The 23837-nt window shown below is 43.1% G+C and overlaps 1 protein-coding gene across 4 annotated transcripts in view; it reads left to right on the forward strand.

Annotated features, from left to right (window-relative positions):
- Positions 1-18701: 18701 nt before the first annotated feature.
- The window catches only part of NSMAF (neutral sphingomyelinase activation associated factor), a 68581-nt gene continuing 63445 nt past the window's right edge, over positions 18702-23837 (forward strand). For all 4 annotated transcript variants that reach the window (XM_078072366.1, XM_078072367.1, XM_036088292.2 and 1 more), the window contains exon 1: positions 18702-19027. In XM_078072366.1, the coding sequence (XP_077928492.1) occupies positions 18969-19027 (59 nt within the window). In that variant the 5' untranslated portion in view covers positions 18702-18968. The remainder of the gene's footprint in view (positions 19028-23837) is intronic.

Raw genomic sequence — 23837 nt, forward strand, 5'->3', positions numbered from 1 at the left:
AAAAGTCGGAAAGACACAGAAACTGCACACTTTAAAATGGTTAAGATGCTAAATTTTATATTATCTGTTTTTGCCACAATAAAAAACAAATAAAAAGAAAGGCACAGACATTTAGATCAGAAGGCAAATGAGTAATTGTGAACGCAAGTCACTGAGCTCTTTCTAATAGCATTTCATGAAGTAATAAAAAATCTTCAAAGAAGCTAATAATTAATCATATTGCCCTATTCTAATATACCTGTTCTCAAAATGCCATTAATATGAGCAAACACATAACACGAAACTAAAGCCCTTTCTCCGCCTACACACCATACCAAAAATGTAGCCAAATTCAGAGAACAATAGGGATACAAAATGTGTCCTTTAGAACGCGTTACAGGAGGAAGAATGGCCATTTGCTAGAATGCTTGTGACCTGCCTCCCAGAAACTCTCCTGTCCTTTTTCTGATGGTCACAAGTTGAATAATTATTCTTAATTTGTAAAGCTGAACATCATTCTGTTGCATTCTATTGCAAATATAACCTCTATGATTCTGTTTTGATGATTAGGTCTTAGCAATCACCGTGAGATTGAATGGATGCAGATGCGACAGACGGATGTGTCATAATAGCTTTCAACCACCAGAAGGAGCTCTAAAACAGACCTCTGGGAAGTATTAGACCTGCTGGCAAAGAGGGGGAAATAATATATTGTCTACAGATGGAGAGTTTAAAGCACATTAAAACTTAATAAAGGATTACAAAGTGGCTGAGGGAATTAGAACACTAAAAAGCCTTCAGAAGACAGAATACAAGTGCCTGAAGGCATTAGGTTGGTACTGTATTTTTGTGGGTTTCTATTTTTTTAGAGAGAGGAAAAAAAATACACAAGAAATATTGATTCAATTAGGGAAGCCAAATAAGCCATGAGATTGTAAATGAGAGTAAATTGACACAGGGTTTCTCAATCCCTCCATCTGCCAGAATATTCCTTTCAGTGGAGCCGGTCTGATGCATGAGTTTTGGAGGATGTTTCAAAAGATGCCAAAAGTTTCCCTTCGTCAGACATCTCTCTTCTGATTAATCCCTAGTACCTAAAATTCTTAAGATTCACATCTTGCCTTAAGATCTTTAAGCTTTATGTTTTATCATTCTTACATGTTTAACTGCGCTAAGGCTTCACCTCAACTTGGTTGGCTAATATCGATGATTGGTAGGATTTAGCTTAAACACCATCATCTTTTACTATACATCATCATAAGGTGGGAAGGTAAGGCTTTCAGGGTTAACCTGATGGTGATTTTTAATTATGGGGAGAAGACCAGGTGTGCAAAGCACTGTCTATAGCCAGAGGAATATTGTATCAGGAAATCTGCCAGGCCCAATGGCGGGCACCTGGGGAAAAAAAGAATAAAGGCAAAGAAGCATAAAGATAGTAACAAACTCCCTATATTGGCTTGCTAGGGCTGTCATAACAAAGCACCAGAGACTGGGAGGCCTAACCAACAGAAATTGCTCCTCTCACAATTCTGGAGACCATAAGTTCAAGGTCAAGGTGTCAGCAGAGTCCTCTGTCCTATGCTTTTATAGATGGCCTTCTTCTTCCTGAGTCTGCACACGTAGACGTCTGTGCCCAAATGTCCTCTTCTTGTAAAGACACCAATCCTATTGGATAAGGGCCCACCCTGATGACCTCATTTTAACTAAATTACCTCTGGACAGACCCTATCTCCAAATATGGTCACATTCTGAAGTACCGAGGGTTAGAATGAGGGCGGAAACAATTCAGTACATAACACTCTCCTTCTTCCCCATGTTGCTCATCCTTCTTAAAACCCCACAGCGCGGGAACACCTGGGGGGCTCAGTTGGTCAAGTATCCAACTCTTAATTTCAGTTCAGGTCGTGATCTCAGGGTCATGGGTTTGAGCCCTACTTAAAAAAAAAAAAAAAAGACAAAACAACATCAACAACAAAAACTCCACAGTGCAGTGAACTGGCTATGAAGCAGTGGAGAGTTCTGGAGTTAGGCCTGTATTAAAATGCCAGCTTCCCCATTTCCTAGCAGTGTGACCTGGGGAAATTATTTAGCTTCTTAGCCTTAGTTTCCCCATTTGTAAAATAAAACTAGAAATACCTTCCTCAGCAGGCAGTGACAAAAGTGGAAAGAGATGATTAATGTGAAAACATGGACACAGCCTCTCTTGCATATGGGCGGAAGCCCTTGTCAGGTTTTCACTGCCCTGGCGAGATGACCCCCCAAATCCTTTGCAAAGCCGAAGAGATCCTGTGTGACCTGACTCCCTTCTTTTGTCAGCAGAGCCTTTCTGAGGTAAGAAGGGCCTGAGCCTCGTAGACTTTTCGATGCCTCTGACAGAAAAGAACCACCTTACAAATGATGAAACAGGGATTCAAAAACCATGGTGTGTTTTTAAATGTTTATTTAATAAACAAATTCAAACATTCACAAATAGTATGATTGTATATACAACCTCCACTGGGGATGAGATCAGGAGTCTAAATTGGAGGCTGCTAGGAACTTTCGCCACACGTCTAAGCACCTCACAGAGTCTGTGCTCCGGCCACTCTGGCCTCTTTCACTTTGTTTGGCCAGGCTCCTGTCTGGGCTCCAGGCACTTTCCTCCCCACACTGGACGGTGGATCTCCCAGAGAGAGACTCCAACGGCAGTTCCTGAAGAAAGGCTTCCGCCATGCTTGCAGCCATCTCCCCCGTGTGTCAGTGTGTCCCCCAGACAATCTCAGTCAGGCCACACGATCTCACGGGGGCTCGGTACTTAATCTTTTCAGCAGTGACCACAATGGTAATGAAATAATTCACTCCATAATTGGTTGTTTCATCTCCATCTCTCCTGCTAGAATGTAGGCTCCCCGCTAATTGGAACTTCATCTGTCTCGTTCACCTGTCTATCCCCTGAGTCCAGGGAAGGGCCTTGCCTACGCAGGTGCTCACTAACTCTATCTGACTCGATCAATAAGTGAATTGAAGGTGCGCGTAACTGTTTAGGACTCGGTCCTCTGTGTACAGACTTCCGATGTTCTCCACTACAAATGTCAACTAAATCCACCTCCATTTAATCAAAAATAATCCCTGCAAAACTCCAGTGTTTGAAATGCCCTCATTTTAGGTATTTATCCACATATATCATTTACTGTAAGAACAGGCAGCCATGATGACTAGAGAGAGAGGGATAAAATATTACCAACGATACACATGGTAGTCACTAATGATAAAGCCTTCTGGAAATTATATCATTCAAAGCATGGCTTCTTTTAGCATCTGTTGGATGATGAAATCTGTCGATGAAAACATGTTCCTGGTACTGTTTTCTGTTGGTGGTTTCATTTTCACAGTGGTAAACTTGAATATCAGGAAGATATATATCTATCTGTCCATGTCTTATGAGAAAAATGTATTTATGAATAAAGAAACAAACACCAAACTGCTGGAAACACAATTGCCATGGTACAGTGTTTTACTCTGGTTCTCAGAGCCCACCATCCAGTCTGTAAGCAGAGCATGTCCTCCACATTCTTTTTTAAACCCAGATAGCTCACACAGATGAACTGGGAGCCTCGCAGGGTCCAAACAAGTGGCTCCCCCCATTCTGCACCAGTCGCTGTGTTAATGAGTATCAGTTAAAAACCACAATGGAAGCAAAATGCAGGTAATTCCATAATTTTCAAGTGCTCAAAGTTAACTCTAGAAACTGGGATATCCCAACATAAGAAAAAGAGACAGTCTGGCCTCTGTGGTAACATGACTTAGAATTATCTGCAGCCCGCCTAGAGAAAGAGGGGACGAAGGAAGGACGCAAGACATGGCCAACTCATTCATTCAACAAACGTTGACTCTGAGCCCACGACATGCTGGGCACTGTCCTAGGCACAGCTGTGAAAATGTGGCCCCACAGGCCGCAGACCACACACCACAGTGGGGAGGGGCCAGAGAGTCCCTGGAGCCACCACAGAGCTGGTTCCCAGCTGCCCCCCAAGAGAATCAGGTCACCCTAACTCACTCCTTTCCTCTCCCTGCATTGTGGGTAGCTCAGAAGTTTGCTGCGGTAGCAGTATTTTCCTGTCCTCAACAGAATCTTTATCTCCTTCCCCCAACCTTTGCACATCATCCTGTTTTTTATCTTATTTAGTGGTATCACCACCCACTCCAGAACATTCTGTAGAGATTTTGTCTCCTTTCTAGCTGGTCTCCATTTCCCCTGAGTTATCTTTATAAAATATAGGATTGGTCATTCTCTTGACTCTCTTTTCCAATCCAAAGCTGTGTCCAGGCTCTCCACAGCCCATTGCTCAAAATCTAAACTCATCATCACTCCTGCATCGATGCCCACAAGCTCCTCTGGCCTCCTGCTCTGGACCTTTTCACCTCCCATATTCCTGCTAGCCACTCTGAACTTCACACTATTGTCCAAACAGGCCACGATATTTCATGGTCTGAATTTTTAATCTCCCTCTGTGTTTCCCTTGACTGAGATAGCTCCCTCTCCTTCTTGAGCTCCAAAAAATCTAATTTATTTTAAGGTCTAACCCCTTCTGGAACTAGTTGGCAGCAGGAAATTGCTGCTCCTTCTGGGCCCCCACAATCCTTTGTCCATACCTGTATTGTAGCACTTCTAATGCTGGTTCTATTTAATTGTGTGCGTGTCTATTTGCTCTGCTAGGTTATAACTTCTTTGAAGATGAACCATCATTTTATTCTTATCTCTGTATTTCCAATATCTGGCTTTAGGGTTTAGAATAATGTGTGATGCAGAGTAAGTCAACTACAGTGATTATTGAATTAGGTCCTTTGTGCTTATGGATACTCGAGGTGTTGGAATTGACAGAGGTCTGGGGTATCTATGCCAACACTCTCTTGCACACGGCTAAGCCTAGTGCTCTTCGGGCAGCATGAAATTACAAATGCAGGTTTAAATTACAGGTTTAACGTAGTAACACATGTATGGGCACTTGTTTACATTGGGGTTCTTTGGTTGCAAGCCAAAAACTGGATGTTTAGGCTCTAGTTACCTTAAGCAAAAAAGGAAGTTTTCTGGAAAGTTAGTAGGAGTACTGAGAATCAATGGGCAGGCTGGAAGAGCAGGGTTTTTATGGGCAAGAACCCAGGTAGCTCCAGGGACTAGTGAACAAGAGCAGCAGGAATGAAGAGGCAGCAAGACCAGCTTTTCCTAGTTAGGGCTGTTAGAATAAGTCAATACAGTCATCCTCAGTTTGTATTCCACTCGGAATTTAATTTTCACGGCAGGTACATCAAGCTTAGGTTATGTGCCCAGCCATTAGCTTGGTGAGGAAAGAACATTTGACTAACAAAAAATGCCCCCAGATTAAACTCAACAAGAGATAAAATAATCCTTGGGGTGCCTGGGTGGCTCAGTCGTTAAGCGTCTGCCTTTGGCTCAGGTCGTGATCTCAGGGTCCTGGGATCGAGCCCCGCATTGGGCTCCCTGCTCAGTGGGGAGCCTGCTTCTCCCCCTCCCTCTGCCCCTGCTCTTGTTCCCTCTCTCCCTGTGTCTCTCTCTGTCAAATAAATAAACTCTTTTAAAAAAGAGAGAGAGATAAAATAATCCTCAAAAGGAATTCTTTTTAAAGATTTTGTTTATTTATTTGATGGAGAGACAAAGCACAAGTAGGGGGAGCGGCAAGCAGAGGGAGAGGGAGAATCAGGCTCCTCACTGAGCGGGGAGCCCGATGCGGGACTCGATCCCAGGATTCTGGGATCATGACCTGAGTCAAAGGTGTCTACCTAACCGACTGAGCCACCCAGAGGCCCCACTCTAAAGGAAATGAATAGTGGTCTACGAGAAAGAGGCAGGGGGTGCCGGTTGCCAAAAAGCCACCACCGGTCTTACACGCTTGTGTCCTAAAATTAATTTTAGCTCAACACTGTAACAATTGTGACAATAGGATCACTATTAAACCATGTTGTTTTTCATCTATAGCCTTTCACTGAGAAAATAGACCCTTAATCCAATTTTAAAACAGCTTTTGTGTTTCTTCTAAACTACTAACTTATGAGACACCGGATGTGCAGTGATAGGATGTAAGTGAATGAGTAGTAAAATAAATGGCAACATCAGTAAGTTCTAGCCACCATCAGCCATCTGGATCGCTGTCCAGCCGTTATCACTGTGGCAGAACCGTGCATCACCACGGACTACTTGGACAGCCCTTCCAAGGCCAGTCCTACGTTACAGCCCACTTAGCCCCTGCATGGAGGTAGTGAAGCCTGTGTGTTGAGGGAGTCATTGGCTCGATTAACTGGCATTAAAGTACTGTACCTCTAGAATCATAATCAGGGGAACATGATCATCTACTCCCGAAAATATCTGACACATTTTCCCTGCTAGGTAGAGAGGGAAAATTAAATTACATGAAATAAACTCCCAGTTCTCCATATGTGAACTCTCCACATTACAGACTGCCGGTTCAAGAGCTGCAATTTGTGGCTGTGGCCATGACCATGACCCAGCTGGTCTCTCACATGCAGCTGAGAAATTATATGGATCAGAAATATGTTTTCTCTGGTTATTTGCACTGACAGTATACTTGATAGAAACTACAGGAATAAAGAATGTTTCTTAAACTTGAGGTTTTATTTAAATGGACAGATTACTCTTCTTGTTTCAAATATCCCTCCAACCCCGTTAGAGATTCCAGTCTTTCTATGATCTATAATCCTGATTATCGCCAAGTTTCTTAGTGGTTATTTTCCCTTGAGTGATTCCCAAAGTCTTACCTTCTTATGTCAATTTCCATTCATCCCACCCCCCCTTTCTTTTTAATAAAGTATCATTTTCTCTGATAGCAAAGGACCAAAATGTCTTTCATACTTTGCATGTTTATTACTTATAGGATAAGAAAATCTCTTTTATATTAATGTAACTCGTTTATAATTCAGTTTATCACACCAACCAGAAATCTTAGCAGTCATGTGGGTAACTTGAACCATCCTTAGAACTGAGATGTTTTTAACCCTTCCTGAAATGACACGGGTGACAAACAAATAAGACATCTCTAGCTAACAATTTTTGCAATCTCTCTGTCAGGAGCTGCTAGATTCTAGAACTTCTTGATGGTTTGGTTATTTAGTAGTTTTCTTTTCTTTCTTTCTTTATTTTTATTTAGTAGTTTTCAAACTTTTTGATCTACCAAACCCATTATGCTTTTAAAAATTGTTGAGAACTTTTGTTTCTGTGGGTTACAGCTGTTGCTGTCTACCATATTAGAAATTAATAGTGAGAAGTTTTAAAAATATCTTAAAATGACAATGGCAAACCCATTACCTGTGAATATAAATAATATATTCACAAAAAACATGTTTTTAAAATAAAATTAATTAGAAGAATTGGTTTTGTTTTGTATTTTGGTTATTCCTTTAATGTCTGGCTTCATAGAGCAAAGTTGGATTCGCACAATCTGCTTGTGCATTTAATGCAGGTGATATGTTGTTTGGTTGAAGTATATGAAGAAAATCTGATCTCACAGGGATGTGTAGTTAGAAAAGGGAAGACTATTTAAGAGCTTTCTTGTGTAATTGAATATTCTTCTTTGGTACTACGGTGGAACTCAACAAGTGGCAACTTTTAAAAGAATGGTTGAATGGGAAAACCAAAACCAAAAGTGAAACAAAGTGAGCTTTTCTTCCCCCTGTTACATGAAATCCATCATTCTCTCTCCCACTCTGAATGGATCTTTTACACGTGATTGTGTAACTTCCAAATGCCGACAAATTTCATTATTACAATGTCAAAAAAAGTCACACTTGCTAATATCCTCGCTGATTTCATCAAGAACATTCTTTTGAATGTTAGGAAACTATCAAGCTCTTGGTTTTATATGAAGATTTTTTTAAATTCTAATTTTTGCTTCAAAGATGTGTGTGTGTGTGTATTGCAAAGTACTTAAAAAGAAAATTTCTTGCTGACTGGAAAACTTACTCATGGGTCATGATTTCTGGGCTCCACGTTGGGCACCATACTAGGCATGAAGCCTACTTAAAAAAAAAAAAAATTAGCAGAGGTGCCTGGGTGGCTCAGTCAGTTAAGCATCCAACTCTTACTTTTGGCTCAGGTCATGATCTCTGGGTCATGGGATCGAGTCCCATGTTGGGCTCCCTACTCAGTGGGGAGTCTGCTTGTCTCCTTCTCCCTTTGCCCCTCCCCCGGCATTCTCTCTGTCTCTCTCTCTCTCTCTCTCTCTCTCTCATAAATAAATAAATATTTTAAAAATTAAGCAAATAAAAAAATAGATAGGAAAATAGATAAATAAATATCCATAATCTCACTAACAAAGATAATACTGTAAACATTTTAATGTGTATGATATATCTGTTTCTATTTTGCCTTAACTAGTCATTAGACCTATCTAGAAAAAGAATAATCAAAGATAACTCATGCTCTAAGGCACCTGGGTGGCTCAGTCAGTTAAGCAGCTGCCTTCGGCCCAGGTCATGATCCCAGGGTCCTGGGATCGAGCCCAATGCAGGCTCCTGCTCAGTGGGAAACCTGCTTCTCCCTCTCCCACTCCCTCTGCTTGTGTTCTCTCTCTCACTGTCTCTCTCTCTCTCTTTCTGTCAAATAAATAAATAAAATCTTAAAAAAAAAATTCATGTTCTAAAGTTATTTTCCCCATTTCCGTATAAATTAGATACAATGCTTAGCCAGATTTTCTTTTTTTTTTCTTTCTGGAAAGCAGTTCCTTACTTTTTCAAAAAAGTCATGTTATTTTCTTATGGCTGCTATATCAAATTGTCATAAAGCTAGTGGCTTAAATCAGCACAATTTATTATCTTACTATTGTGTAGAGTGTCACTGAGCTAAAATCGAGGTGTCAGGGAGTCGATGTTCCTTTCCGGAGATTCCGGGGGGAAATCTGTCTCTTTGCCTTTTCTGATTTATAAGGGCCTCCTACATTCCTTGGCTTGTGGCCTCCCTCCTCTGTCTCCAAAGCCAACAAGGGTGGCTTGAGTCCTTCTCACACTGCTATCTAATTCCCACAGGCACATCTCTCCCTGAACATAACTAGGAAAGGCACAGCCAGAATATCCAGGATAACGTTGCCGTTCTCAGGCTCCTTAATTTAATCACATCTTCAAAATCTCTTTTCCCGTGGAAGGTAAATATTCACAGATTTGAAGAATTAAGATGTGGACATCTTTGGGGAGCTATTATTTTGCCTTCCCCAATATTGGCAGCATCTGAGGAGGTTTCATTATTTTCAAAAGCAATTTATAACATTTAAAAAGTAATATGTTATACGTGCATAGTCTTCACTGGATATCTTATTCATAAATCTGTGCTGAAGTAGACTTGTATATTTTGTTTTGTTCTATGATTATTTTAGGGCTTAAGTTCTAATTTCCACACTCTTTATGTATCTAGAGATAGATAAGACATCTTTCATCTTCCACCTGTTATTTGTCAATACCCTTTAAATAAATGATTGCATTAAATGTGGTAAGCAACACAATCCTCAGTGATTAAAAAAAAAAATCTGGTCTATTTTGTAATAAAAATCTCTTGAATGTCAAGGCCATGTGTAGAGTGAGAGTTTGCATCTCTTTCAAAAGGACTACTGGGCCTGTTTTCAGTCAGCTTTTCAAGTCGGTCTTAAGCCCCAGTGAAGAAATTAAGAAATAAAGGTAGAGTGAAGCAGTTACTACATTTTGAATAACAGCACAAAGGGGGTCTGTACTTCATTGTATAGAGGAAGGGAACTGAAAAGATTGGAATAATGGAAAAGAGAAACTCCATTGAAAGAACAAGCCACAAAGCGTGGACTCTTGAATTTGCCAGGATACAGACTACATAGACACACAGCACACAGATCTAAACCATGTGAGCAAGATGAGACAGATTTGATAGCTAGGTTCAGAATACTACTGTAAGGGGCACTCTGAAACTTGAACAAGGTAAGTACAGTAAATAAGAGAAAATAGGACATGACAAAGCAGGTAATAGACTAAAGGAGCTGAACCTCTCCTTCTTTCATCAACTTTCATTGATGAGATATGCATCAGCTTTGCAAATGCTTGGGTGTGTGAGTAAGCATGCTCATGCTCCCAGGACAGGCATCCCTCCTGGGCTTCTGAAGCTTGGGGAGACGCAGAAGTGAGCACTAGCCAGAAGTCAATAAGCCATGTATTCTGGACAAAAGACTTTTTCCACCCGTACCTCCCATTTCTCATCTCTTCACTTCTGTTATAACGAGAAGCCCAAACTTCTCAGACCATTTACTGACACAGGACAGACACTCTGAACCTGATCTCATCTCTCATCCCCTTTTTCTCCCCAAACTCTTTTTTTTTTTAAGATTTTATTTATTTATTTGACAGAGAGAGACACAGGGAGAGAGGAAACACAAGCAGGGGGAGTGGGAGAGGGAGAAGCAGGCTTCCTGCTGAGCAGGGAGCCCGATGCAGGGCTCAATGTGGGGCTCGATCCCAGGACCCTGGGATCACAACCTGAGCCGAAGACAGACGCTTAACGACTGAGCCACTCAGGTGCCCCTCTCCCCAAACTCTTAATCCTTTGTGCTGTGTCGATCCTGAGTTCTTACATCCCAAGTACCTTTGGATCAAGAGATAAGTGTCTTTGTGCAGCTGAATATTTCCTTAGGAAAAAATTCCTAGGCGTGAATTCAGTGGGTCTTGCCACCTATTTCAATTGCCCACACCCCCGCCCCCCCCGAGGGGAGCTAGCTCACTTGTGCTCATCTCTTCCCAGCTCCGTATTCAGTGACGTCATGTTGGTAGCTTGAAATTGGCCGTGACAGGAGTATTTATACCACGGCTATCGGCAAGCACTACAAATCAGTCTGTCTTCTCCCAGCTTGCTAGTTGCTAAACCTGTACCAGCACACACTCGAGACAGGTACCGAGTTTTACTATCAGTAGTGTTTAAGAATGTACCCAATGCTCTTCTCACGTGTACCCAATGCTACCATTAACAGCACTGATTATTTGCTAATTTGATATATGAAAATGGCATCTTCACTGGTTTGGTTTACTTTTTTTTTTTTTTTAATTTTTTTAAAGATTTTATTTATTTATTTGACACAGAGAGTGAGCAAGAAAGAGCACAAGCCAGAGGAGGGGCAGAGGGAGAGGGAAAAGGAGGCTCCCTGCTCAACGGGGAGCCCGATGTGGGACTCGATCCCAGGACCCTGGGATCTTGATCTGAGCCGAAGGCACACCCTTAACCAACTGAGCCACCCAGGTGCCCTTTTTCTAAATTTTTAAAAAGATTTTATTTATTTATTTATTTAGAGAGTGTAAGCGAGAAGGGGGAGGGACAATGGGAGAGGGAGGGAGAGAATCTCAAGCAGACTCTGCACTGAGCTCAGAGCTGGACACAGAGCTCCACCTCAGGACCCTGAGATCATGACCTGAGCCCAAATCCCAAGTCTACGCTTAACCAAATGAGCCACCCAGGTGCCCCTACTCTCCATTTATTTATTAATGAACTTGACATTTATATATATATATATTATTTATATATCTGAAGGATATAATGTATACCTTAAAGCCACTGTTTCATTTGTCATTTGCTGATTACCTTCTAATCTAATCCACACTAATCTCTAATGGGCAATGTGCGTGGTAAAAGAAAGTTGTGGGGTTTATAAAGTACTCATTCATGCGGGGAAGACACTCTGTGCAGATGACAGATTACAGGTGCCCTCTGACAAATGTATGTTACCCAAGGAGAAGAAAATTGATGCGATGGTGGGCATATGCATGTCCTGAGGCACACTGGGATTTTGCAACAGGCCATAGAAATCTGAATTTCAGAAACAATATTAACTGTGTGGGGAAAAATCATTTAAAAGATTTTTAAATCTTGCTTATAAGAACTGTCTGGCAAAAATGTAAGGTCTTTATTGCTCCACTGACCTCAACGCTAACTGAAAAGCCTGAACAGGCACGAAAGGGAATGGAAGAGGAACACACCCATGAGGCCGAAGTGGACAAATGCAAGTGCTTACGTGCAGTATCTACTGTGAGTGACAGAGCTAACATCTCATTCCTGCCCCAAGATCTGGGCTTTCTCACATACTATTCACTTGTTTTTCCTTCCGTTCTTCACTTAGCCATGTGCTTTGGGGAAAAAACAATCCTACCTTTAGTTTTAGAGATGGCCATGGTCTACATCCCATAGAACATTCCATTTTTCCAAAGTCTTTGATCCAGAGTAGTCATGCAGGTCTGATCAAGGTGAATCTCTGGATTGTTGCTAGGATGTTGGGCTAGACAGGGTCTCTCACCCTGACAGAGAAAACCTATACCACCTGTCAGCCCCGTGGGAAGGGGGACCAAACTTATAATCAGCTAATGATGCTGAAGGCCGAACACAGATGTAGAGTAACTGTATCTTTGGTGAAAATGTTGAGCCACTGGCTCAATAAACCCTGACGCCCGCTATACCTCTGATTTCCAGGTACCTAAGCTGAAAATTCTCCTTGTTACTTAAGCAAGAAATGAAAGAGGAAATAGCCAGTAACTGTTCCTATCTAATTTTCAAAGCTGTCTATGTAGGTTCTGAGCTTGTACCAGGCTAGTTACACCATAGGAAAATTTAAACATTTAAATCAGATCAGGTCACTCCCCTGCTCTTAATCCCCCAGTGGCTTCTGTCATACGTTGTAAACAGTGACAAGAACGATACTAGTGAATAGTCCAGTGCCCTCTCTGGCTCCATGGTTCTGGCCCCAGCTGCCTTAGCGCCCCTCCCTTAGTGTGCTTGGCTATTTCAGCTCATGTCTCAGTGCTGCTGTGCTTATTGTCCCTTCTGTCTGAAATGCCTTTCCCGGGATCGTCACATTTATGTCTAAATTCATTCATTAACCAGCTTAAGCATCAGTCATCAGAAGGGGCTTCAGTGACTCCCCTTACTGAAAGCAGCACCTACACCCTGCACACTCTAGCCCTTGTTCTGCTCTGTATGTCTTCATGGCACTTATCCCTGCCCGGATTTATATTATTTGCTTTTTAAACCTGTCCATCTCCGCAGAAGGTAAGCTGCCTAAGGGCAAGGACTTTATTTTATTTACAACTCTGTCTCCAGCATCTGGAGCATTTCCTGGCACAGAGCAAACAGTCAGTAAATATTTATTATAGAAAAAAATAAAGAAGACAATAATAGTCTCAAAGAGTGATGATCCTTAAGAAGAACTATCAAGGGGCACCTGGGTGGCTCAGTTGACTAAGCGTCTGCCTTCGGCTCAGGTCATGATCCCAGGGTTCTGGGATCAAGCCCCGCATTGGGCTCCCTGCTCAGCGGGAAGCCTGCTTTATCCTCTCCCTCTGCCTGCCCCTCCACCTGTTTGTGTGCTCAGTATCTCTCTCTCTGTTGAATAAATAAATAAAATCCTTTTTAAAAAAAAGAACTATCAAAGTATAGTCCTTGACTATTTTTTATTTTAGCAATGGGGTGCATACTGCTGGTTGGGTGACTCAAGGACCATTCCCCACCCCCTTCTGTCTGGCTGCTTTCCACTATCCTGCCTTCAAGATTTAAATACTTGTTTTCTTAGTCTCCATTGCTGCCCCAGCCTTGCCTATATAACAGTTCTGGCCAATGAGATGTAAGTGCAAGTCTGGAGTGTGTTTCTGGGAGTGTGCTTGGTCGCCTAGTAAAAGGGACAAACAAGACTGACCCTATCTTTCCTCCTTATTTCTGTTCAGAAGCCAGGTATGATCATAGTGATCAAGCACTGATTGGTGGACCATACGGCTATAAACCCAAGAGAAAAGTCATATCATACCACCGAGCTGTTCAAACAAAGCCAACAGAGAGAAAAAGAACTTCAACTGTGGACTGAGTTTTCTATTACTTGTAGTGCAACAAATCATAACAGACACAGTGGTGACAAAAACATTTATTGAGCAACCACTAAGTGCAAGACACTGTGATGAGTGGTAATGTGGAGCTCGCTGTTCCTGTTTCCGAGAAGTTTCCAACCTAAATGGAGAGAGACTCTAATAATATAAAGTAGACTGGGATCACTCTTAAAATCCCCATCTGACCATGAACTTTGTAAAGTCACTCTCCAGTGCCCACTACGGTATGTGACATATACTGGTGTGAAATAAACATGTACTGGGTGAATGAATGTGAGACGAATTCCACCTGGGTGCATCAGAGAAGGCCTCAAAGTTTTGAGTGGCAACTTAAGTAGGTAGGATTTCAACAGGGAGAAATGTTGGGTGAAAGGCAAAATGGCATTTCAGGCGGAGAACAGGAAGCTTCAAGGCATAATGCTAGCAAGACATAACATATATAAGAGAATGATGATTGGCCATTTTGTCCAGGTAAAAAAAAAATGTATGCTATCATTTCTAACTTAAGAAGGGGGTGATAATTAATTGCCTTCATAATTGTTTTTAAAATTGTCTTCATACATTTTTTTAAAATCACTCAAGCAGACATTCTTCAGAAATACGCATTAGTGAAAGATATTTATTTTACAGATAAGGACAAGATTTTTGTTTATGTTGATGATGGATTCTTTGCAAATAGGAGGTACATAAATGTCCATATCCTTATCTGCAACCAAACATAATTTAAAAAAAATAACCTGGTGAGTACAAAGCTCTTTGAAGTTTTTAGAGTCTGTAAAATAAAAATAAAAATATTACCAAGAGTTCAAAAATGTGTCTTGTGATTGCAAAATAGCTCTGAATGGAAACTGTTTCAAAGGAATAAAGCTCTGAGTTTTATGAGGATGATAATGGGGGAAGGGATAAAGAGATAAGGTCTCTCCCAGAGCTTCACCATATTTCCTGGGATGCACAATCGCCTTCATTTGAGGTAGGCAATATCATCTCAAATGATAGTTGTAAGCAACTGAAGATCAAGGTAAGATGGACTTAGGGCTTTATGTGGCCTTACTGGACATCCAATGTTCCATCCCAAACTTCCATTTCCTGAGGGACATACATTTCAAAGTAATCTTTCACTCATCCTCCACTGAAGTCTTTTACTTTGTTGCATGTCCATGTGTTCCGTGGTACGTATTCACATGGAAATTTGCTACTCATTTAATTCATACACACCTAGACCCAAGACTTTGTCCCAGTTCCTCCTGCCCTTACCCCACCCCATCATGGTACTGGTTAGAATGATCTGTACAGTGAGTGCAGAGAATCAATGTTATGAAGTTAGGCAGAAGAGAAACCAACCAAGGATATTGAGAAAAAGTAAGAACCAAGGTAAGAGATAAGCAAGGAAACCATGGGATCTTGGAAGTCATGGAGGGAAGTGCTCCCACAAGGAGCTAATGTTGAATATATTAGCTCAAGTATGCCGAGTTCTGCTGAGAGTTCAGGGAAGTCGAAAGTAGAAAAGTGACCAGTGAATGCCGTGACCTGACATCACTTCAGTCGAGGGATGGAAACAGAAGCCCAGTTGGGCTAGATTGAAGAGAATCAATCCAAGGAGAGAAAATGCAGACAGCACGTATGGACAGATGTCTCAAAAAGTTTTGCTAAGAATGGGGGAGCTGGAGGGAATTAAAGGAACATTTTTTGAAAACTATATATTTGGATGGGATGATTCAAAAGTGAGGGAGAAATAGACAAAGCAAGAGAGAGAAAGGGAGAAGAGACAAAGCATAATTACAAAGGCTAAATTGCTGAGAAGGAAAAAGGTGGCCTTTTGTAGGAGCAAATATACCTCGAAATAGCAGTAATGAAGGCAAGGGGGCAGATCCTAGTAGGCTGGATGATTTGGAGAGAGGGGGTGCTGAGGAAATTCCCACCTTGGTTCCATCTTAATTCTCCACAAACACAAACTCTGTGACAGCAGAAGCATCTCTCTTCTGAGCTATTGTTCAAGAAAATCCTTTTGAGCCAGTTTGTTCCCTTCCTCTTGTCAAAGATAAAACCAGGGAAGTGAAAAATTACAAAGGGTTAATCAGTGTAAATGCTGTATCTGTATCTGGTAGCTGGCAATTATCTTCAGGGACTGGGAGACAGAAGCCGATCCTTCCTGATGACTACATTTCAAAGGAATGGCTTTCAAGTCCTCGAGAAAGGCACTCCTGAGTTGTAGGAGGTACACATATGTCTACCTCAAAGGTACAGAGAAAGAATTCACAAATTGTAAGCCCTTTTTAGTAAATGCTCTAAGAAACTGCAGTCAGGGGCTTATGTCGTGTGTTGGCTAGAACAAACAGTAAATCCTTTTGGCAGCCTTGAGCTTTCTCAGACAGGGACTTTAAAGGAGGTGAGGGTCATCCCAGGTATGAGGCCTTGAGCTGTTAGAAACTATGTTAGTGTTGGTTTAAGTCTTTTAATGTTGGGGAGAGTGTGGACAAAATCATTTGTGCCGGGAGTCTGTAGTTTTTATAGGACACAGTTGAGGACTAGCTGAGAAGGTTCAAAGAGGCCTGGCTCAAGTTTGGTCAAGGAGAAATTGTCACTCTCCACCTACCAGAATCACATTACCCTTTAATGTTTAAAAGGAGAAAACTTGGGGCACCTGGGTGGCTCAGTCATTTAAGCATCTCCCTCCGGCTCAGGCCATGATCCCAGGGTGTTGGGATGAGCCTGGCATCTGGCTCCCTGCTCAGCGGGGAGTCTGCTTCTCCCTCAGCCCCTCCCCCTGCTTATGCTCTCTCTGTCTCTCTCAGATAAATAAATAAAATCTTTAAAAAAATAAAAATAAAAAAAAAGAAAAGGAGAGGGCGCCTGGGTGGCTCAGTTGGTTAAGCAACTGCCTTCGGCTCAGGTCATGATCCTGGAGTCCCGGGATCGAGTCCCGCATCGGGCTCCCTGCTCAGCAGGGAGTCTGCTTCTCCCTCTGACCCTCCTCCCTCTCATGCTCTCTGTCTCTCATTCTCTCTCTCTCAAATAAATAAATAAAATCTAAAAAAATAAAAATAAAAAAAAAATAAAAGGAGAAAACTTGCAGGCTGTTTTCTTGCCTAGTGGTATCTCTCTTCAGAATTCATATCTATTGTAGTACTTCTCAGAGAGAAAGCTATCATGTGCCTCTTTGCAACTTTTATTAACCTATTTCATCGTGTATCTGTTCATGAATTTGTCTTGATTCCTCGATTAACCACAATTTCCTATGGGTGCACTGGGCTAATGTCTCCAACATGTTTTTACAGTTATGGGTTCTGCGCAGCACCTGGTCACATGGGAGGGACTTAATGCAACTTACAAGGTATCCATGCACCTTCACTCATTCCAAAATGGTTGTAATGGGTGCCCACTTAATGCATATCATTTTTACAATGCTGCTGGGATCAAGCTCAATAAGATCCAGCTCTGGCTTTTAGTCTTGGCTCTCCATCTTCCCTTCAGAGTTCTGCCACATCCTAGCGAGCTGATACACACATTTACTTGAAGCTTTTAAAAATCGAATTCTGTAGAACCTGATCTGTAAGACAATATTAGATGCCTGTCAGCATATATACAATTTAGAAGGTTGTTATTCAAGAATCCCTTTACAACTACAGGCTCAGACTCAGGATGTATTAAGGAGTCATAACCACAGTGAGATACCACTCACGCCCACAAGGATAGCTATAATAGAGAAATCAGATAATAACAAGTGTTGGCAAGGATGTGAAGAAATTGGAACCCTTATACACTGCTGGTAGAAATGTAAAATGGTGCAGCCATTTTGGGAAACAGTTTGGCAGTTTTGCAAACATTTAAACACAGAGTACCCCATGACCCAGCAATTCCACTCCTAGGTATGTAGTCAGTAGACATGAAAACATCTGTCGATGCAAAAACGTGAACAACAATTTTCTTTGCAGCATCATTCATAATAGCCAAATGATGAATGAATTAACAAAATGTGGTATATCCACACACTAGAATACTCTCCAGCAATAAAGAATGAAGTACAGGGCGCCTGGGTGGCTCAGTTGGTTAAGCGACTGCCTTCGGCTCAGGTCATGATCCTGGAGTCCCTGGATAGAGTCCCGCATCCGGCTCCCTGCTCGGCAGGGAGTCTGCTTCTCCCTCTGACCCTCCCGACCCTTCCCCCTCTCATGTGCTCTCTCTCTCATTCTCTCTTTCTCAAATAAATAAATAAAATCTTTAAAAAAAAAAAAAAAAGAATGAAGTACAGATGCATGAATGAACCTGAAAAACATTTATGCTAAATGGAAGAAGCCAGACATAAAAGGCTACATAATGTATGATTGCATTTGTATGAAATGTCAGGAAGAGGCAAATTCATGGACACAGAAAAGTTGATCAGTTGCTTGCTAGAGTTGGGCTTAGGGAGCGTGGGGGTGATAACTGAAGAGTACTGGGGGAGCTAATAACTAAAGGGTATAGTGGTGCGTATCTGTGACTATACTAAAAACCACTGAATGGTACATTCTAATGGGTGACTTGCTTGGCATGTTAGTTCTATCTCAATAAAGCTGTTAGAAAAAGAGAAAAAACTCATGCGACCGAGTATTTCAGCTACCAAGAGATCGAGAGTCCCAAACATTGTCATTTCGAGTCCCCGTGGCCAGCAGAGCGGGGTAGTTCATGGGCAAGCATCCATCTCCATGCGTGCAACATTAAAAACGCAGCGGTGCAGCGGGCGGCGAAGCAGGGAACGTTCGGCGTGTTGGGACAGACCGCAGGTCGGCCCCGGTCCTTCGCGGGTCCCCCGGGGCCTGAGTGTCGAGAGCCTCGGGTCAGCGCGCGCCCCTCCTCCGGCCTGAGTCACGGCGCCGCCGGAGTCCCCACGCGATCATGCTCCGCTGAGCGCGGCCCGGACGCCGCGGGCCCTGGGGCGTAGCGTCGGGCGGTCGGGCTGTGGGGCGCCCAGCGCCGCCACTGCTCGCGAAGCCAGGCCCCAGGCGCGCTCCCCTCCCGGCCGGCTCCTCGCAGGCCGGCTCGCCGGGCCCGCCTCCCAGCCGCGTCCCTGACCCCTCGCGGACGACAGCGGCGCCCGAACTGTGCGTCCCCGCGCGCCCGCGCCCTGCCCTCCCTCCATGGCGTTTATCCGGAAGAAGCGGCGGGAGCAGCAGCTGCAGCTCTACTCCAAGGAGAGGTGAGCGCCTGCCCGGGCCTCGCGGGCGGCGGCGGGAGGGCGGGAGCAGGGTTGCCGGAGGCCGGGGACCTGCTCGGGGGGCGGGAGCGGGGTTGCCGGCGGGGGTCCGAGAGCCAAGTCCGGGTGTGGGGGCCCCGGCACAAAGGCCGAGGCCCGGGGCGTGCTGGGCGCTCGGCCGGGGGTCGCGGCCAGAGCCCGGGAGCCAGGTCGGGGTCGGGGTCGGGGCCGGGTCCCGGGCCCGGGCCCACATTGAGCCGAGCGCAGGCGGAGCTACGCTGGTCCCGGCGGCCGCGGCCCGGCTCACCCGGAAGAGGCCGCGCGGGTCCCGGCGTGGACTCCCTCGCGGGCGTCCGGCCCCGAGCGCGAGCCCCGGCGTTCTCTGGAGGGGTGCGGCTGGGGGGTGCGCGGGCCGGCGGCCTCCCTTGGCCCCCCCGGGCGCCGGCGCTGGGTCCGGGCACTGCGTGGGGAGCCGCAGGGTTGTTCCGCCCAGGCGGCACCGTGCGGGCGCCGACCACCCCGCCTGCACCGGGGCAGACGCGGATGCCTCGCTTCACTGCGCCCTTAGCTACCGACTTCTTCAGGCGGAAGGCTCAGGCCTGCCCAGCTCCCTGCCCGGCTGCGCCGCGAGGTGGGCCGCAAAAAGGCCTTAGTCTGAGAAAAGCCAAGCGCCACCCCCACAGACGTGTTCTACCGAGCAATGGGCTTCATGATTTATAAGTGTATTTGAAGGCTTTTCATTCGACCGCTCGGTGAGGCACAACAGTCATTATCCCCAGATCCCAGCAAGGATTTGGGGTCCCACGACAAGCAGAAGCTCAAATGATCTCAGAGCAGCACCGTTTTAGTTTCTGATTCTCAGCCTCCAAAGGAAGTCGTTTGTTAAAAAAAACAAAACCAACTCACTTCTGCTCTAAGTATATTTCTGGTGAACGAAATAACTTGCTGATTTTCGGGTCTGTGGTCGCAGGTGCCAAAAGGAACTGGGAATGAATCATTTTACAGTTATTTTGATTGTAGAACAAGTTAGCCAGGAGTGCTGCTAGTCTGTCACTGTGTTGTGTGATCGATGGTGTAGGGAAGGAATAAAATTTTCTTTACCCTTGAAGGTCTTCCAACTGGACTAAATGAAATTTACATAAAATAGATTAACAGGAGGAGAAAACCAAAGTTTTATTACCTGTAAGCAGAGGTCTGATATTAAAATAGAGACCTAAAGAAATGACCAAGGCAGGTAGTTTTTATACATTTTAGACAAAGAGACCATACCTTTGTGAGGAATTGACAGAATAAAGGAAACAGGTATTTGGGAGCTTTAATTAGAAGGGGATTCTAGGCAGAATTTAGGTTGAGGTAGTAGAACAGAAAAAAACAAGGTTTGTTTCTACAGCTTTCTTGGCTTCTAAGTCCCCTGTCTCTGGTGATAAAGATGTCTTTTTACTTCTTAGTACAGGGAGGATATTTCTCTTATGGGAGATTTGTTTCCTGCTTTCAGGGGGGACAGAGGAGGGTCTGAGTGACCTTGCACTGGCTATTTCTTAAGTAACTTTTATTTAAAATAGTATGCCAAAGGGGCACATTTTGGGACAGCCTGCCCTTGGCCCCTACAGTGGACACCAACAAAGCAGATTATACATGGAAAAAAAGGTGTAGACTTTAAGGTTTGTGTGATCTTGCAGCATCCACACTTATTTTATAGGTATTAACTTGACTCATTTCTTCCATACATTCATATCCTTTTCTAATCTCTAATGTTGGCCTGGCCAGGATATCCATAGTTTAAAATTTCATTCTCTGCTGTCGAGAAGAAGATAAGATGTATCAAAAAAGCATATCTTAGATATGGCTTCTGGGAACGTTTTGCTTTTGTGATTAGGTTTTATCCACAGAAAGACTTACCTTTTAATAATAAATAATAACTGAACCCTAATAAAGTAACTCACACTTGTAGAGGCTCTTCTGACTTCATTTATAATGCTTGTTTCATGTGGAAGGAACTTGAATAGAGTTTCTTTGTTCTGTACCAACAACATTAAGAATTGGGGGTATTCTGTATTAAGTAGATGGATGTGCAAATTTGCATTGTAAGAACTTAGAAACACTTGAATTGCCATCATGTTCTGTGATCAAAGAGTCATTTGTAACAATTCTGTGGCCTCTCAGATATAGAGGAAAACCTGTTTTCTTTAGATCTGCTGTTAATTCCATAGCTGTAATTTTTGTTTAATTTGGTTGGTTTATACAGATCTGCAGTGTCATGCAAATCTTAAAGTCTGCACTTGGGTTTCAGTGTATAATCTGCTTTGTTAGTATCTATTGATCAGACAATGTGACAGGCTAGCAGCACCGAGATAACTGTAGCTCTCACAACCAAAACATTTATTCATCCATCAGGAGGCAGCCGCTATTCCTGAGCATCAGTAATCTGAAGACGTTGATGCCGCCTATCTTCGATATATTTGAATCCTCCTTGCTGACTGCTCCAATTTTTTAATGCTCGGCTCCCTGGCTTTGCAACCTTGGGCTGATAAGCAGACTTCGACCCAGAAGGTGTCGATAGAGTACTGGTTGGATGAAAGGAATCTGTCTCACAATTAGGTGTGGGCTAGAACCAAGCAGTCCCTATAAATCTTAGAATGCACTCTGAAAGACAGGAATATTTTTTTTTTATTTTTATTTTTTTTAAAGATTTATTTATTTATTTGAGAGAGCGAGAATGAGAGAAAGAGAGAGAGTACATGAGAGGGGGGAGGGTCAGAGGGAGAAGCAGACTCCCCGCTGAGCAGGGAGCCCAATGTGGGACTCGATCCCGGGACTCCAGGATCATGACCTGAGCCAAAGGCATTCACTTTACCAACTGAGCCACCCAGGCACCCCAAGACAAGAATATATATTTTTTTAAGATTTTATTTATTTATTTGACAGAGAGAGACATAGCGAGAGAGGGGAACACAAGCAGAGGGAGTGGGAGAGGGAGAAGCAGGCTTCCCACGGAGCAGGGAGCCCGATGCAGGGCTCGATCCCAGGACCCTGGGATCATGACCTGAGCCGAAGGCAGATGCTTAACGACTGAGCCACCCAGGCGCCCCAAGACGAGAATATTTTAAACCAACTTTATTTCTGCACAGATTTTTCCTGGCTCATCCCTTTGTGGCAATAAACACCAATTAGCACAATGACTGATATAGGCATTGGCTCAGGCGTACCCAAGAGAACTGTTACTTTCCTTGGGACTGCTTCAGAGGTGACCCAACGAAAGGCCTCACTTCTTCAGAGTTGTGAGTTCATGGGCCCCCTCTCGTGCTGCTTTCGAGATTTTAGATTTCTACCACTACCAAATAATGATCTCAGGAAAGGAGAAGCCTGAAGTTAGCTTTTATTTCTTTTAGTATTAAACTAATGCTACTGCATTTAGAGTAAGTGATATTTCTACACAGGTAGAAGCAGAGAGACGGATTGGGAGTTTCTTCAATTGGTAGCTTAGACCAAGATGGGGGCAGAAGAAATGAAGAAAGGTGGATGGGTGTTAGATGTTTTTAGTAGAATGGACAGGTCTTGGTATGATGGATTTCATATAGAAGGTAACAGAGGAAGAATCCCAGCTAGACTTGTCAGGTAAAATACAGGATGCTGAGTTAAATTTGAATTTCAGATGACTAGTGAAAAATCTTTTAGTCTAAGTAAGTCCCATGCAACATTTGGTACATACTTATATTAAAATTTTTTGTGACTTATCTGAAATTCATAATTAACTAGGCATCCTGTATTTTTTTTTTTTTTTTAAGATTTTATTTATTTGACAGAGAGAGACACAGCGAGAGAGGGAACACAAGCAGGGGGAGTGGGAGAGGGAGAAGCAGGCTTCCCGCCGAGCAGGAAGCCCGATGCGGGGCTCGATCCCAGGACCCTGGGATCATGACCTGAGCCGAAGGCAGACGCTTAACAACTGAGCCACCCAGGCGCCCCGGCATCCTGTATTTTTATTTGCTCAGCAGGGCAGTCCTCTCAGGTTTCTGGCTTGAACAACTGTACAGTGGTGCCACTTACTAATAGTGTTTATAAAGAAATGCTTTGGTAATTTTCAGTATTAGAATACAAAGAGATACTTGGTCATTAAAGTTAAGTACACTAGTATCCTGGTTAAGATATAGATGCCAGAAACTATATTGATTTTACTGGTTTTTAAAAATGCACTGTGTAGGTGTTAATGAAGATAAATGGAAAAAAATTTTAAAAGACGATTCACATATCTTTCTTTGGAGTTGTTGGAAATAACAAATGTGCACAGTGGGTTAGCAGATAAGGATATTTTACAGAAGGCTGCTATTTAAGATATTTATATTTTAAGATTTAGGAGTAGGCTAATTGTTAAATATTTTTTATCTTCACATCTAGGAGTGGTGTGATGGAAGAATAGCTATTTTTTTCTTGGGTGTTTAGAAATTTAGATAGTTGAGGCATGCTCCTACTGGGGAAGAGTCAAATTTATCTCTCTGTAATGTTGTACAACAAATTACTTAGGTGTAGCTTGTAAGCTGTCATCCCAGGGTAAAACATTAGTAATCATGAATTCTGTATTGAGCACACATATTTCCTTAATAGTTTTATAGGCACTTCTTAGAATTCAACTTTGCTTTCAAACATTCCATGTGTATGCGATTCTCTTGGTTATGCGGGTATTAAATTTCTTGGCTGATACTAAATATCTTTTGCTTAGTAAGTTATTTTATCAATTGATTCTGTATTTATTATACTAAAAGTACTGGTTGAAAGGGCAAAGTGCTTTGCTGTACTCCTGTTTATTCTTTTATTT

This window comes from Halichoerus grypus, chromosome 5 (assembly GCF_964656455.1).
Source record: "Halichoerus grypus chromosome 5, mHalGry1.hap1.1, whole genome shotgun sequence".
In the NCBI taxonomy this organism is placed as follows: Eukaryota; Metazoa; Chordata; class Mammalia; order Carnivora; family Phocidae; genus Halichoerus; species Halichoerus grypus.